The 17,929-nt window shown below is 45.9% G+C and overlaps 1 protein-coding gene across 2 annotated transcripts in view; it reads left to right on the top strand.

Moving 5' to 3' along the window:
• KCNJ6 (potassium inwardly rectifying channel subfamily J member 6) overlaps positions 1-17,929 on the top strand; it is a 195,006-nt gene that overhangs the window by 138,574 nt on the left and 38,503 nt on the right. For both annotated transcript variants that reach the window (XM_072138757.1, XM_072138756.1), the window contains exon 2: positions 2,768-3,680. In XM_072138757.1, the coding sequence (XP_071994858.1) occupies positions 2,792-3,680 (889 nt within the window). In that variant the 5' untranslated portion in view covers positions 2,768-2,791. The remainder of the gene's footprint in view (positions 1-2,767; positions 3,681-17,929) is intronic.

The following is a 17,929-nucleotide window of genomic DNA, read 5'->3' as shown; positions in this document are numbered from 1 at the left end:
GGGAAGGGGAGGGTGCGGGCGAGGGATCTAGTTTAGTGTATTATGTGTTTGTTATTATATATTTATATTTAATAAAAAAAAAAAAAAAAATGGGTGTGGGATGTAATCTGAGTGGGGTGGTTTGTTATTAGAGGGTGTGGGGTGGGTTTATGTATATTTATAGTCATTTATGTTTATTTGTGGGTGTGGCTTGTCTTATTGTTTATTGGTTTGGTTGAGGATGTGACAATCGGTTGGGTGGGGGTTGTGATATTTGGTGTTTATTTATTTTTGGTGTATTTTAAATTATTGTTTTTGCTAGGAGTGAATGTGGCTGGACCAGCAGGTAAGACATTGTATATATTTTGTATATATTATATTTTATGTTTGGTTTGTATTGTTATGTTTTTTATTTTTATATAAAATAAAAGATCTACAGGATGTAACTCAGGTCAGTACAGGATAAGTAATGTCATGTATGTGCACAGTGACTGCACCAGCAGCAGAATAGTGAGTGCAGCTCTGGAGTATAATACAGGATGTAACTTAGGATCAGTACAGGATAAGTAATGCCATGTATGTACACAGTGACTGCACCAGCAGCAGAATAGTGAGTGCAGCTCTGGAGTATAATACAGGATGTAACTCAGGTCAGTACAGGATAAGTAATGTCATGTATGTGCACAGTGACTGCACCAGCAGCAGAATAGTGAGTGCAGCTCTGGAGTATAATACAGGATGTAACTCAGGTCAGTACAGGATAAGTAATGTCATGTATGTGCACAGTGACTGCACCAGCAGCAGAATAGTGAGTGCAGCTCTGGAGTATAATACAGGATGTAACTCAGGATCAGTACAGGATAAGTAATGCCATGTATGTACACAGTGACTGCATCAGCAGCAGAATAGTGAGTGCAGCTCTGGAGTATAATACAGGATGTAACTCAGGATCAGTACAGGATAAGTAATGTCATGTATGTACACAGTGACTGCACCAGCAGAATAGTGAGTGCAGCTCTGGGGTATAATACAGGATGTAACTCAGGATCAGTACAGGATAAGTAATGTCATGTATGTACACAGTGACTGCACCAGCAGCAGAATAGTGAGTGCAGCTCTGGAGTATAATACAGGATGTAACTCAGGATCAGTACAGGATAAGTAATGTCATGTATATACACAGTGACTGCACCAGCAGAATAGTGAGTGCAGCTCTGGGGTATAATACAGGATGTAACTCAGGATCAGTACATGATAAGTAATGTCATGTATGTACACAGTGACTGCACCAGCAGCAGAATAGTGAGTGCAGCTCTGGGGTATAATACAGGATGTAACTCAGGATCAGTACAGGATAAGTAATGTCATGTGTGTACACAGTGACTGCACCTGCAGCAGAATAGTGAGTGCAGCTCTGGAGTATAATACAGGATGTAACTCAGGATCAGTACAGGATAAGTAATGTCATGTATGTACACAGTAACTAATTAAATTTAGACATGATGTAGCAGTTATTGAATTGTGTTTGTGGTGTAGCTCTGCAGGATAATACAATGTAAAGGAGGTTGTATAAACTGAACTCTACCACACTGCTCGCTGCTGTGGACGCGTATGGACAATGTATAGTGTTGCTGTGTTACGCCGTTCTATACGTTTCTCCAAAATGACCCAATTTAAAGTGGCAATGTGGTTACATGTCTATTTCCCATCGCTGTTGCCCTCGAGCGTAGAAGAGAAAACATCACAATTTTATCTTTAATCAGAACCATTAACCATGTAAAGCGGAGAAGTACAAATCCAGACTGTCATCCCTTGCCGAGCATAGTCCTGCAGAATCGTACGTAAGACGCATGGACCGCGCCGCGCAGACACCAGTGTACAAGGACTGAGCAGATGTTTTCTTACATAGGATATCTCCATATTATCACTCTGTTTTTACATTAAATTATAGGGAAAACGTCACCAGGAACCGTGTAATAGATCCTATAACAGGAAAATGGCTCTTTCTCCACTTATCAGGCTCCTTTATTCCTCCCACCTCATCAACTCATGTTAATACTAAAATTTCTACAGAATTTATCTCCCAAATTTATTCAAACGTCAAATTTAGCAGAAAAGTATGGAGAAGGGAGGGTGAAAGGGCAGAGTGAGAGAAAAAATAGACACAGGCTCTGATGTCCTGCAGCAGATATTAGTAAGTATTTTACCATCCAAATAGTGAATTGACATCAGTGCTGGATAATAGTTTTCCTGTGGTGCTGATGCTCCTTAGATAAGGAAGCTGAGATTATTATTTCCTTCATGTCCCGTGTATAGGAGACATTGCAGCTGATCACCCCCCAAATTTTGTTGAACCCCATTTTATCCCATTAAGCTACCAGCCTTCTCATGTGAGGTACAAAATTACTTTTCTAGAACTCCCTTCTTTATGTGCAGTCTCACCCATTTATCGATCAAACAAATCTCCTCCAAAGTCATGTGACAATTAGCTGAGAAGATAATTTGCCAGAGATGAGTCAAGTTTAGAGGCTGCAAGGGCACGGGCATCTTGTGTTCTATAGAACCTAAAAACATGTTGCTGGTGCTATGTTAAAGAAAAGAATCTCATCTTTAAAATCCTATGAGAACTGTGTTTCTATGAGCTACAGAACCAGAAATACAGGCTCTTGGATTTTTAACTGAAGCTCACATTTTTTGTTGACTAATTAAAAAAAAAATTCCCCAACTTTTTGATTTTCTAATCCAGTTTTAATATTTTTTTTTTCCTTTCTCCTTTTCGTCTTCTCAGCTTCCGAGCCTCGACTAAGTCCTGATGGAGCAAGACGTGGAGAGTCCCATCTCGATAAGGCAACCAAAGCTTCCGAAACAAGCCAGGGAGGACGTCACCAAGCAGAAATGCACAAAGAGGAAGGTCCAGAGATACGTCCGCAAAGATGGCAAGTGCAATGTCCACCACGGGAATGTTCGGGAGACCTACCGATACCTGAGTGACATCTTTACCACTTTGGTGGATCTAAAATGGAGGTTCAATCTCTTGATATTTGTCATGGTTTACACGGTCACGTGGTTGTTTTTCGGGATGATATGGTGGCTTATAGCATACATTCGAGGAGATCTGGACCATTTACAAGACAAAGAATGGAGTCCATGTGTGGATAATCTCAATGGGTTTGTTTCAGCTTTTTTATTCTCCATAGAGACAGAGACGACCATCGGCTATGGACATAGGGTTATAACGGACAAGTGCCCGGAAGGCATCATACTCTTACTAGTACAGTCCGTTTTAGGGTCAATTGTCAACGCTTTTATGGTTGGCTGCATGTTTGTCAAAATATCCCAACCCAAAAAGAGGGCTGAGACTTTGGTCTTTTCAACCAACGCCGTCATCTCTATGAGAGATGGGAAACTGTGTCTGATGTTCCGGGTGGGGGATCTCAGGAACTCGCACATCGTAGAGGCGTCAATCAGAGCGAAGCTGATCAAATCCAAACAGACGAAGGAGGGGGAGTTCATACCGCTCAACCAGACGGACATCAATGTCGGCTACGACACGGGGGATGATCGTCTGTTTTTGGTTTCTCCTCTTATCATAAGCCATGAAATCAATCAGCACAGCCCATTTTGGGAGATTTCAAAAACTCAGTTACCAAAAGAAGATCTGGAGATCGTGGTCATCTTGGAAGGGATGGTGGAAGCAACAGGTAATTTTTTTGGATATAACTTTTAGGGTTTTAATTGCACTTATCTAAGACTCTGAGGTCTTTGTTTTTAAGGTCACCAGGAGTGCACCATCCATGAGATGAGTTGAGCCTCTTCCCTCAGGCAGCACCCCCTGAAGCAAGATGGGGGGCGGCAGTGTAGATTGCAGTCACCCGCTACAAGGCAGGACTTGACACTTGAAAATAGCTTTCTTCACACCAGATATCATTGACACTGCATGGAGAACATGTGAACCAATTCCTATGTTCTTGGGGAGGGGGGGTAACAGGCCACCACTAGAGGTGCCTGGAATTAGTTTATTCTCTGAGGAATAGCCATTAGCAGAAGAAGCATTCAGCTGATGTCCGCTAGCAGTAGCACCCGCATCATTGCTGTGTAGACATATTCTAGATTTTGTGTTGGACCAAGTCAAGTATTTGTTAAAGGGTCGAAAATTTTTTAACCAAGACATCTGCGGGTTGGAGGCCACATTTAATACCAATAACATATTCTTGGTACTGGTCATCAGAGCAATGGGTGACTGACACTTTACCACGCAGCCTGTAGGCTATCTCCAGAAGCCGAGAGCTCCATCAACAGACCCAACTAATGTTATATTGATGATCTTTAAAGGGGTTAGGTCAACAGAACAAAAAATAGGAACACCTTTAAGGGAAACGTAACCTTCATGAGGTCTTCTCTTGGCTGCCTTGGGCCTAATAACCATCTATAGAAATATCTGTATTTGATGCTTCATATTATCAAATTTGTGAATTTTTTCTACATAGAGATAGTAGTAGGAGGTGGTTGAGTTTGGAGCAGTTACAAAGGTGACCTCTGACTCTGGAGGACCCATCCTGTCCTATGTTCTACAGAAGATCCATTGACTTGAATGGTGAATGTGTAGTACCTAACTTCCCCTTGAGGTGGCGATGCAGGTAAATGAAACACCTACCACCAATCATCCAAACAGTCGATCGCTGGGGATCACAACATAAAAATACTTTGTAATCGGCTCAGTGTCCAAGTCTAATAATTTTGGGATTGTCCAGTGCAGGAAACTCCTACAAATTCTCCATAATTTTAAGGAATACTTACTGTATATCTGAAAGTTATTCTAAGTATCTTTTTATTTAAAACAACTAAGATTTCGGGTTTAATGGCCCTTTCAGGAATCTTTTACGGAACAGGAATATATTACGTTTGAAGTGTACTGATAAGATAAAGGCTTTGATCCCACCTTTAAATTCTTCCCGGAATATGAAAAATACGTGATCCGCCTGCGCCGGAGAATCTGTCAGGAGTCCGGGATACGGAGCGCGGAGTTCATCCCCATCAAACAGTTGGGGAATAAAAGCGTTATTGATAGTAAATGGCGCAGGATGACCGTTATGCGGTTGTCTGGGGGGGTTAAGAGGGAGATTTGTGGTTGCACAAAATGGACCTTCCCAGGATTTACTGCCCCTCACACACGTAGGGTCACATCTATCTACAACAGGTAATAGCTAAGATACTAACACAAGGGGGATACAATACATCTATCTATCATCTATACTGTATATCCCCTATATATTATCTCTCTATCTATCTATCTATCTATCTATCTATCTATCTATCTATCTATCTCCTATCTATCTCCTATCTATCTATCTATCTCATATCTATCTATCTATCTATCTATCTCATATCTATCTATCTATCATCTATACTGTATATCCCCTATATATTATCTCTCTCTCTCTCTATCTATCTATCTATCTATCTATCTATCTATCTCCTATCTATCTCCTATCTATCTATCTATCTCATATCTATCTATCTATATCTCATATCTATCTATCTATCTATCTCATATCTATCTATCTATCTATCTCATATCTATCTATCTATCTATCTCCTATCTATCTCCTATCTATCTATCTATCTCATATCTATCTATCTATCTATCTATCTATCTATCTATCTATCTATCTCCTATCTATCTATCTTTCTATCTATCTCATATCTATCTATCTCATATCTATCTATCTATCTATCTATCTCATATCTATATATCTATATCTCATATCTATCTATCTCCTATCTATCTATCTATCTATCTATCTCATATCTATCTATCTATCTATCTCATATCTATCTATCTATCTATCTCCTATCTATCTCCTATCCATCTATCTATCTCATATCTATCTATCTATCTATCTATCTATCTATCTATCTATCTCCTATCTATCTATCTATCTATCTATCTATCTATCTATCTCCTATCTATCTATCTTTCTATCTCTCTCATATCTATCTATCTATCTATCTCCTATCTATCTATCTATCTCCTATCTATCTCTCTATCTCCTATCTATCTCTCTATCTATCTCATATCTATCTATCTCCTATCTATCTCTCTATCTATCTCATATCTATCTATCTCCTATCTCCTATCATATCAATAAGAGGCCGTTATGTAATGGGGTGTATACCGGGGGAGAAGAAGAGCGCCTCACACACTGCACACATCTACTGAGGACATAGAAAGTCTATTCTATCTATATATATATCATCTATCTATCTATCTATCTATCGATCTATCTATCTCATATCTATCTATCTATCTATCTATCTATCTATCTATCTATCTATCTATCATCTATCTATCTATCTATCTATCTATCTCCTATCTATCTCCTATCTATCTATCTATCTATCTATCTATCTATCTATCTATCTATCTATCTATCTATCTCCTATCTATCTATCTATCTATCTATCTCCTATCTATCTATCTCCTATCTATCTATCTATCTCATATCTATCTATCTCATATCTATCTATCTCATATCTATCTATCTATCTATCTCATATCTATCTATCTATCTATCTATCTATCTATCTATCTATCTATCTATCTCATATCTATCTATCTATCTATCTATCTATCTATCTATCTATCTCATATCTATCTATCTATCTATCTATCTATCTATCTATCTATCTATCTCATATCTATCTATCTATCTATCTATCTATCTATCTATCTATCTATCTTTCCTGTATTGTCCCTTGAATGTACAGACGCCCCGTTATATAACAGTACATTGGGGTCCGGGCCATCGGGGTCTTATACTGCCGGGATATCGGAGACTACGGCTGTAGAGATCAGAGGAAGAATGTTCATAAAGCAGCAGCTAAAAAGCATCAACCTTTATTATTATTTCATTCCCTTAGTAAACACCAGACCCTGCAGCATTACTCTTTCTATTTATGATGCAAAAAAAAAACTTCATCAATCCTTCCCCCCCCCCCCATATAACATGTGCAGTGACAGCAGGGTACATAGAGAGCGCTTATAGCACGGGGCCCCCTGCTGGCGCCGCATTGTACTTCCCTATCATTCATAACCTTACTGCAGCCAGTGTTATGTATTGTCCCTAGAGAGATTTGTAATCAAATCTTTGAGTACGTTGTTAGTAGCAGCAGGACTGTGATATATGGATTTATACTCCAGGATTGTAGTTTCTTAAAGTGCACTTGTAGTCTATTCTCACACTGCTGTGCTCTGTGCTCTCTACAGCCAGTGTTAGGTATTGTCCATAGAGAGATGTGTCATCAGACCTTTGTTAATGTTGTAAGTAGCAGCAGGATTGTGAAATATGGATTTATATTCCAGGCTTGTAGCAATGGGTGTGTCCTCACACTGCTGGAACCTGTCATCAGCAATTGGCCTAATAAACCACTACTAGAATATTGTCAAGTAGCGTAGCACCTTCTAGTTTTTGTTTCTTTCATGGTCCGGGATGGTGGCATCATCCTGAAAATCTACTTCGAAGTGAGATTTAAATTGGTTGTATAAAGTCAAGGAGGAGGAGAGTTCAACACTGAAGTCAAGCTGGGAGCTCTGAACGCCTCCTCCTCTGTGATTGACATCATGTATCAGACCTCAGGAGATCTGGTTAGTAACGTCTCTGGATGTAGGACCATCAATTACAGTGATGGGGACTTCTGAAGAAGAGAGAGCTTGACTTTTATCTCCGCCTCCTTGACTTTATACATCCAATTTACATCTCACCTCAGAGTAGATTTTCTGGATGATGCCACCACACTGGACCATGAAAGAAACACAATCTGGAAGGCGTTCAGCTGCTTCACAACATCTGCTAGTGGTTTATTAGGTCAATTTCTGCTGACAGGTTCCCTTTAAATACCCAACTATTCCCAGACACCTAGAGTCTTAAAGGGGTATTCCTCCCACGAAGACAAGTTTTTTATATGTACTCAGGATAACAAAATAACACAATCTCTCATTCGCTGTAACTTCTGACTTAGAGTCGGGTGGCCGCCATCTTGGATTTCTGTGTAAGATCGTGCGGATGAGATTTCTGTCTGTCTCTGCTCTGAGCCTGTAGCCCCACCCCCTGCATGGAGCTCAGAGACTCTCACTGATTACATCCTGCCAGGAGATTGTAAGGAGAGAGAAAGGCTGCATACTACAAGGAGATAAGTGATCCGGGGGAAGGGGGAGGCAGGCACATAGCTGTGAGATGTAGCAGAGCTCACAGTGTAATAGTGTAATGGTCTATCAGCCTCTGTGTAATCTCATGCATCTCTGATCTGTCTCATCTCCCCTTCTGTGTGTCAGTACGATGTCAGAAGCCAGATGAAAGTGCATATACACCTGTACCCTGATAATGTAACCACATTGTCACCCAACAGAACTAGATGGATCACAATGGGGCAGATTTATCAAGCTGTCTGAAAGTCAGAATATTTCTAGTTGCCCATGGCAACCAATCACAGCTCAGCTTTCATTTTACCGGTGCTCATGAATATTTTAAATGGGAGCTGTGATTGGTTGCCATGGGCAACTAGAAATATTCTGACTTTCAGACAGCTTGATAAATCTGCCCCAATGTGTCTGCTTAGAGAGGCCCCGCCCACACCCTGGGATTTTGCACTGAGCAGCCTAGGGAGTGATAGGAGCTAATTCAGCAATAAAACTGAGTAACATTGTAAAGTAAGGGGTTAAAATGATCTTCATTGTGTTAACATCACTAGGGGAGTGAGAATTTTCTTTCGTGGGAAAACCCACTATTGGGTTGCACCTTTCATAACCAATAAGATACATTTCTCACATTAATAATGTGTAAAGCGGCACAATACAGTCTGTCTCCCCTTTAAACTAAAGAGGAGCTTACAATCTACACAAGTAACCGAATTATAAGAAATACGAGCAGATGTATCAGGGCTGCAGCGCTGCATCACCCGACACTAATCAGGCGCATGCTATAGCCCCCCAGCACACCCCCTGCGCAGGTAACATGCAGGTGATGCTGAGTGTGAATGCTAGACAAGTTTGTCTGTTGACTGCAGGGGAGAGAAGCAGAGAGTAGCGCCATTCACCACTATCCAGGGCGTCCTCACACTGCTGTGCTCCCTGCAGACAGTGCCAGGTATCCCTCGAGACATGTGTATGTTATTAGTAGCTGCAGAACTATGAAATAAGGATTTATATTCCAGGATTGTGACTTCTCCATGTGCACAGGGAGCAAGTCCTCATACTGCTGTGCTCCCTGCAGATAGTGTCAGGTATCCCTGGAGACATGTGTAATCAGACCTATGTGTTTGTTATTAGTAGCAGCAGAACTGTGAAATATGGATTTATATTCCAGGATTGTAACTTATCCAAGTGCACGAGGTGCAAGTCCTCACACTGCTGTGCTCCCTGCAGATAGTGTCAGGTATCCCCGGAGAGATGTGTAATCAGACCTATGTGTTTGTTATTAGTAGCAGCAGAACTGTGAAATATGGATTTATATTCCAGGATTGTAACTTATCCAAGTGCACGAGGGGCGAGTCCTCACACTGCTGTGCTCCCTGCAGATAGTGTCAGGTATCCCTAGAGAGATGTGTACTCAGACCTATGTTATAAGTAGCAGCAGAACTGTGAAATATGCATTCATATTCCAGGATTGTGACTTCTCCATCTCCAGTCCTCACACGGCTGTGACTGTAGCAAGTGTTAGGTATTGTCCTTGGAGAGATGTGTAATCATATCTTTTCTTTGTGCTGTTAGTAGCAGCAGGACTGTTGTTTGCCTGCATGCTGTGCACTGCGCTCTGTGCATTGAGCTCCTGCACATCTGCTCTGCTGTGTTATCCTCCTAGAAGCCTGTACCAAACTCTATATAATCTTCCTGAAATCTTCTGGACGACATTACGGTGATAATATACATTATAAGCAGTGATAATGAGTGATGCCGCCCTGTACTGTGCATATAATGTATAATAATATACTATACAAACGTTCTACTACCCTGGTCACGGTGATCACCACCTCGGAGCACGCGCTGTACCTACCTCTCCTCCAGAGGCTGCAGATTTATGACTCTGAGATTTACTTCTATGTTAATGAATCTGGAAGAATAATATGGACTCGCTCCAAGGCTCCGATGTGTAACCGTCATGTCATGCGCTGGAGAAGCTACATCCAGGAACAGCAGAGACGAGCGCAACACTATTCATGTACCCACCACCTGGTGGTCATGTGTGGTACTGCAGAATACAGCGGGTTGTGTGTCCCATGTTGTACACCATACAGCGGGTTGTGTGTCCCATGTTGTACACCATACAGCGGGTTGTGTGTCCCATGTTGTACACCATACAGCGGGTTGTGTGTCCCATGTTGTACACCATACAGCGGGTTGTGTGTCCCATGTTGTACACCATACAGCGGGTTGTGTGTCCCATGTTGTACACCATACAGCGGGTTGTGTATTACATGTTGTACACCATACAGCGGGTTGTGTGTCCCATGTTGTACACCATACAGCGGGTTGTGTATTACATGTTGTACACCATACAGCGGGTTGTGTATTACATGTTGTACACCATACAGCGGGTTGTGTATTACATGTTGTACACCATACAGCGGGTTGTGTGTCCCATGTTGTACACCATACAGCGGGTTGTGTGTTACATGTTGTACACCATACAGCGGGTTGTGTGTCCCATGTTGTACACCATACAGCGGGTTGTGTATTACATGTTGTACACCATACAGCGGGTTGTGTATTACATGTTGTACACCATACAGCGGGTTGTGTATCACATGTTGTACACCATACAGCGGGTTGTGTGTTACATGTTGTACACAATACAGCGGGTTGTGTATCACATGTTGTACACCATACAGCGGGTTGTGTATCACATGTTGTACACCATACAGCGGGTTGTGTATCACATGTTGTACACCATACAGCGGGTTGTGTATCACATGTGCAACATCCCCCACCGGGGCCTAGCCTTTGAGGTGAGGCCTGGAGACAGCCGGGACCCGCGGTACCGGAGTGGCTGGCGGTTGCGGCCTAAGCACGCTTGTGTCACGGTGCTTGGTACGGGGTAACCGGAGGGCTGTCCTACAGCCTGGCAGGTCTCCAGCAGGGTGGTGTTGGCAAGAAATGATGAGGGAGAGGCTGCTATAGCGGATCTCCCTGGGGCAACCCCTTAATGTCCCGAGTGTGAGTCTCTGGGTGATGGACAGGGTGCCGGTGGTGAAGGCAGCCGTATTAGCAGGGACCAGACGGAGACAGAAGTTGAAGAAAACAACTTACAGTTCTTTATTTGAACCGGCAGGAACCGCAGCAAACGTGCCTTTAACAGGTAGATGGAGTGCTGAGATGTGAGTTGGAGGGAGCCTCAGGAGATAGTTCACCAGCCTGGATGTAGAGGGCAGGCTGGGAAGGCAGCTGTGTCCTGGTAGGAAGCTTCAGCTCGTCCTGTAGGGCTTCAGGTATCACCTTTAAAGGTAAGATGATACCCCTTTTCCTCACTACACTAACTCTAGTCTAATACTCCACTCTTCAGAGGCAGGGGCTAGGCTCTTCCTGCTCTGGTATGGGTTAGACTGAGATTTCTCACTCACTCACTGATCTCTAGGATTCCACACTAGAATAATCACCCAGAACATTCCTGGCCAGAGGTTTTATTACCTCCCTTTGGTCAGGTGGTGGCTGCTCCTCCAATCACATCTCAGCTTACAGAGCACAGGATGTAACACAAATCATTGGACAACAGCATCTTGCATCATATACAGATTTAACTTTTGCCTTGCCAGGCAGGATTAACCACTGCAATGTCCCCTGTATGATGTGGTGACATGTTATGGGGCTTATTCGCAAGCACTACCTCGCCATTGCATCGGCGAGGGTGTTGCATACCCCGGGGGCAATTGAAAGAGCCGCCCTCGGCTCGCCTACAGATGGTTTGGGGCACAGAGGGGGCTAAGGGCACTTCTGGGAAGTGCAGGCTATGGGAAGGTGTAGGGACAAACCGCCCATGGTCCTGGAGACAGGCACCTGGGTTGGTGTCGGACTAAGACACATATATGTAGATGCGAAGTAAGACAGTTGGTCGCTAACGCCATTAGACCGAACTGTACAGTAGGAAAGGTGTGGTGTCATGTCCTGTAATCCACTCCTTGCACCAAGGCCTGTATATTTGTTATGTAAACACTTCTTCCCTGGCGACAATTATATAATGTGTATATCTGCATTGCATTAGCATATGCGACACGAGTACCTCCTGACTGACAACCTTACCCCTGTATGAGTGGCATCCAGGTGCTATCTATGTAACACCCCCGGTCCCCTAAGGACCCGCAGTTTACGGACTACCCCCATGTGCAAACCTCAGTTTGAGGGATCAGGTAGCGGTCAGTGTTTTACATAAAAGACGGTCCGACACAGCCACACTACAACCTGAAAAGCCTATGAAAGGGTTAATGCAGACTACTGGCATATAGACAGGGTGCAAGCATATTGTAAATTCACATTGGCTTAGGAGCCCAATGGGTACACATCTTGAAACGTTACAAACGTTACAGAAGTAGATAGGCTACTCAGGGTAGCAGGATAGTAAATGTCTCTTTTCCTGCAAAGAAAAGGCATAAAGAGGTGCAAACAGAATGTCCATACCTAAAAGGAAGGCATTAAGTGCAAAATGATAATAAATTATATGGCAACTTTTCCTGGTAGTATCTGGCAAAAGTCTCACAGAAGGTCTCTAGTGACAAAGTCCATCTTCTGGGTACAGCCCTTGATGTGGGGAAAAGTGCACTGAAGAAACAAAGGGTCTCCTCTATGTGTAGAGGGACAGGGTCCTTTGAAGAAATCTCTTTACTGAGATAAATAAGGGTAAGAGTCTCAGGAAAGTCTCTGGCTCCTTGGGGAAAGGACAGAAGTATACAATATGTACATGGACAAAGTACCTGAAGTGGGCTACAGCCCTTCAGGGGTTAGTCAGATGCACCTTCGCTGGGTTCAGCAGGGACAGGATCCAGAGTCTGCAGGGAATCCTGTGCATCCTCAGCGGGAGTAGGTGCCGGCTGGGGACACCCGGTGGCAGTAGTGGGTACTGCAGGTGCAGCAACATCCTCCGGACCTTCAGGGGGAGGAGCACTGTCGCCCGGGGTGTCGGCTGATCCAGCCGGGGGCTCAACTGAGCCAGGGACCACGGAGGGGTCCAGCAAGACATAAATAGGGACCTGCGGCAGCGCCGCGGCTCCTTCCAGCTCCGGTTCTTCCGGGGCCGGGTCATCACCCCATTGGTAACCAGCAAGGGGAGATGCGGGCCTAGATGGAACCTCCGGGCAAGGTTCGCTAGCCGGGATGTCTTCTCCCACAGAAGAGCCGCGGGACCTGGCAATGCTCCCGGCAGGGGAGACGGTGGGGGTGGCGCCCTGGATCATGCCCGGCCCATGGATAGCAATGGGACCCGTACTCACGATTACCGTGGATGGGGCATTCACGTGGGTCACCGCCCGGGGACTCGCAGCCGAGGAAGAAGAGGTGTTCGGAGATTCCGGCCACTCGTCGTCCTCATACCAGTCATCATGCGGGAAGTAGCGGTCCTCATCGGAGTCGGGAATCCGGATCACGCCAGCCGCCCAAGGTCCTCGAGGTCCTTCCTGCAGGGAGAACTCGATGCATTCGCCTGGCTTGAGGTTGTGTTGGCTCTCCGGCAGATCAGGCCTCTTGACGGACCGGCGGGGTATAAATACTTCCCGTCCGGTGTAGTCCTGGGTGGCGAAGCCATAGCCCTTCCGCTTGTCAAAGAACCGGACCATGCCGGTGGTGCGGTTCTTCTCGACCCAAGCTCCAGCTGTAGATCGACCGGCCATATACCGCTGGGCCTCCTTTTCTCGGCGTCGCTGGTCCGAGACAGCGTCTCGGAGTCGCCGGCGGGCGGCCTCACCTCGGCCTTGGGGCTGCGGAGGTTTCGGTGCTGGGGCTCGTGGCTCCGGTTCAGGCTCGGATCTCCGTGTTGGTCGGGCAGGTGCCGGAACAGGAGCGGGAGCAGCCGGAGGATCAGGAACCGTCACAGCAGGGCTGGTAGGCCGAACAACCGGGATGGTAGGCCTCGGAGCAGGCGGCACAGTCGCAGTAGGCCCAGGCGTTGGCTCGGCGGGAGTCGGGGCCTCCCCACGTGGCGCCTCCACGTGGGCCTGCGGGACCGGGATGGTAACCGGGATAGGTATCAGGGACCGCCCGGGTGGGACCTGGTACTGCGTCACCGTCTGATAACACGTCCTGGTGACAAAGGCCCGAGTCAGTCCTCGGTGCAGCCGATGTCCAGCGGAGGGTCTCCGGACCGGCTGTGCGGAGACCACCACCATAGTCTCTAGGACCTCGTAAAATTCCGGACGCTCCACAGGAGGGAAAGGCGGAGGACCCCACATGGTGTTGTCCTCACTGTCCAAAGTCCACTCAAGTTCTGGCGTTTCTCTGAGGCGGGGCAGGAAGTCCGCCTCTAGCCAGTAGGAGGAGTCCAAGTCCTTCCCGCCAAGAACTGTGGCGGGCTCCAATTTTTCCTGCGCCACAGGAGGCGGGGTTCGCGCCCTTCGCGCGTGGGTGGAGCTTGATGCGTCATCTGGGTTTCCCGCCAGTGAAGGTTTTGGCGGGCTCGAATTATTTGCTGCGCCACAGTTTCTGAGGTAAAAATCTTCAGGCGCTGCAGCGCCGGATGTAGCAGAGCTGGTACAGTTCTTGCCAGGATTAACCTCTGGAGTGCTGGAGCGGCGCTCTACAGCACGTGGCAGCAGTATAACACAGTTCATTCCAGAAACACACAAGTCCTTGGGCCTAAACCCGGATGGCAGCAGGGTTAGGCAGCACAGTCTTTGTAATAAAGTAAAGTCTTTAATGCCGTAATAAGGCACAGAAGTATCAATCCTGTTCGTGACGCCACTTGCAACATCCCCCACCGGGGCCTAGCCTTTGAGGTGAGGCCTGGAGACAGCCGGGACCCGCGGTACCGGAGTGGCTGGCGGTTGCGGCCTAAGCACGCTTGTGTCACGGTGCTTGGTACGGGGTACCCGGAGGGCTGTCCTACAGCCTGGCAGGTCTCCAGCAGGGTGGTGTTGGCCAAGAAATGATGAGGGAGAGGCTGCTATAGCGGATCTCCCTGGGGCAACCCCTTAATGTCCCGAGTGTGAGTCTCTGGGTGATGGACAGGGTGCCGGTGGTGAAGGCAGCCGTATTAGCAGGGACCAGACGGAGACAGAAGTTGAAGAAAACAACTTACAGTTCTTTATTTGAACCGGCAGGAACCGCAGCAAACGTGCCTTTAACAGGTAGATGGAGTGCTGAGATGTGAGTTGGAGGGAGCCTCAGGAGATAGTTCACCAGCCTGGATGTAGAGGGCAGGCTGGGAGGCAGCTGTGTCCTGGTAGGAAGCTTCAGCTTGTCCTGCAGGGCTTCAGGTATCACCTTTAAAGGTAAGATGATACCCCTTTTCCTCACTACACTAACTCTAGTCTAATACTCCACTCTTCAGAGGCAGGGGCTAGGCTCTTCCTGCTCTGGTATGGGTTAGACTGAGATTTCTCACTCACTCACTGATCTCTAGGATTCCACACTAGAATAATCACCCAGAACATTCCTGGCCAGAGGTTTTATTACCTCCCTTTGGTCAGGTGGTGGCTGCTCCTCCAATCACATCTCAGCTTACAGAGCACAGGATGTAACACAAATCATTGGACAACAGCATCTTGCATCATATACAGATTTAACTTTTGCCTTGCCAGGCAGGATTAACCACTGCAATGTCCCCTGTATGATGTGGTGACATGTTATGGGGCTTATTCGCAAGCACTACCTCGCCATTGCATCGGCGAGGGTGTTGCACATGTTGTACACCATACAGCGGGTTGTGTATCACATGTTGTACACCATACAGCGGGTTGTGTGTTACATGTTGTACACCATACAGCGGGTTGTGTGTTACATGTTGTGCACCATACAGCGGGTTGTGTGTTACATGTTGTGCACCATACAGCGGGTTGTGTGTTACATGTTGTGCACCATACAGCGGGTTGTGTGTTACATGTTGTACACCATACAGCGGGTTGTGTGTTACATGTTGTACACCATACAGCGGGTTGTGTGTTACATGTTGTACACCATACAGCGGGTTGTGTGTTACATGTTGTGCACCATACAGCGGGTTGTGTATTACATGTGCAACATCCCCCACCGGGGCCTAGCCTTTTCTCGGGGCCTGGAGTCAGCCGGGGCCCGCAGTACCTGAGTGGCTGGCGGTTGCGGCCTAAGCACGCTTGTGTCACGGTGCTTGGTATGGGGAACCGGAGGGCTGTCCTACAGCCTGGCAGGTCTCCAGCAGGTGGTGTTGGCAAGAAATGATGAGGGAGAGGCTGCTATAGCGGATCTCCCTGGGGCAACCCTTTGATGTCTGGAGTATGAGTCTCTGTGTGGTGGACAGGGTGCCCGTGATGGTGACAGCCGGAGTAGCAGGGACCAGACGGAGGCAGAGGTTGAACAGAAACACTTACAGTTCTTTATTGGAACCGACAGGAACATCAGCAACGTGCCTTTAACAAGATGGTGGAGTGCTGAGATGCAGTTGGAGGAAGCCACAGGATGTAGATCACCAGCCTGGATGCAATGGCAGGCTGGGAGGTAGCTGTGTCCTAATAGGAAGCTTCAGCTTGTCCTGGAGTGCTTCAGGTATCACCCTTGAAGGTAGGATGATACCCCTTTCCTCACTACCTAGCTATTAGCTCCACTTCAGGCAGGGGCTAGGCTCTTCCTGCTCTGGTCTGGTGTGCTAGCTGTACAGACTCCGAAGAGTCTGTACTGGAGAGACTCCAGTCTCCTTCTGAGCTACTGCTCAGCTAACTGCTCTCTAGAACATTCTTGGCCAGGGGTTTTATTATCTCCCCTCGGTCAGGTGGTGGCTGCTCCTCCAATTACCTCTCAGCTCACAGAGACAGAGTGTATCACAGATCATTGGATAATAGACTCTTACATCATACACAGATTAACTTCTGCCTTGCCAGGCAGGATTAACCACTGCAATGTCCCCTGTGTGATGTGGTGACATGCTGTGGGGCTTATTCGCAAGCACTCCTTCGCCATTGCATCGGCGAGGGCGTTGCACATGTTGTACACCATACAGCGGGTTGTGTATTACATGTTGTACACCATACAGCGGGTTTTGTATTACATGTTGTACACCATACAGCGGGTTGTGTATTACATGTTGTACACCATACAGCGGGTTGTGTATTACATGTTGTACACCATACAGCGGGTTGTGTATTACATGTTGTACACCATACAGCGGGTTGTGTATTACATGTTGTGCACCATACAGCGGGTTGTGTATTACATGTTGTACAGCATACAGCGGGTTGTGTATTACATGTTGTACACCATACAGCGGGTTGTGTATTACATGTTGTACAGCATACAGCGGGTTGTGTATTACATGTTGTACACTATACAGCGGGTTGTGTATTACATGTTGTACACCATACAGCGGGTTGTGTATTACATGTTGTACACCATACAGCGGGTTGTGTATTACATGTTGTACAGCATACAGCGGGTTGTGTATTACATGTTGTACACTATACAGCGGGTTGTGTATTACATGTTGTACAGCATACAGCGGGTTGTGTATTACATGTTGTACACCATACAGCGGGTTGTGTATTACATGTTGTACACTATACAGCGGGTTGTGTATTACATGTTGTACACTATACAGCGGGTTGTGTATTACATGTTGTACAGCATACAGCGGGTTGTGTATTACATGTTGTACAGCATACAGCGGGTTGTGTATTACATGTTATACACTATACAGCGGGTTGTGTATTACATGTTGTACAGCATACAGCGGGTTGTGTATTACATGTTGTACAGCATACAGCGGGTTGTGTATTACATGTTGTACAC

Source organism: Engystomops pustulosus, chromosome 2 (assembly GCF_040894005.1).
Source record: "Engystomops pustulosus chromosome 2, aEngPut4.maternal, whole genome shotgun sequence".
Lineage (NCBI taxonomy): Eukaryota > Metazoa > Chordata > Amphibia > Anura > Leptodactylidae > Engystomops > Engystomops pustulosus.
The sequence above is the reverse complement of the archived record's forward strand: the minus strand, read 5'-3'. Positions and strand labels throughout refer to the sequence as shown.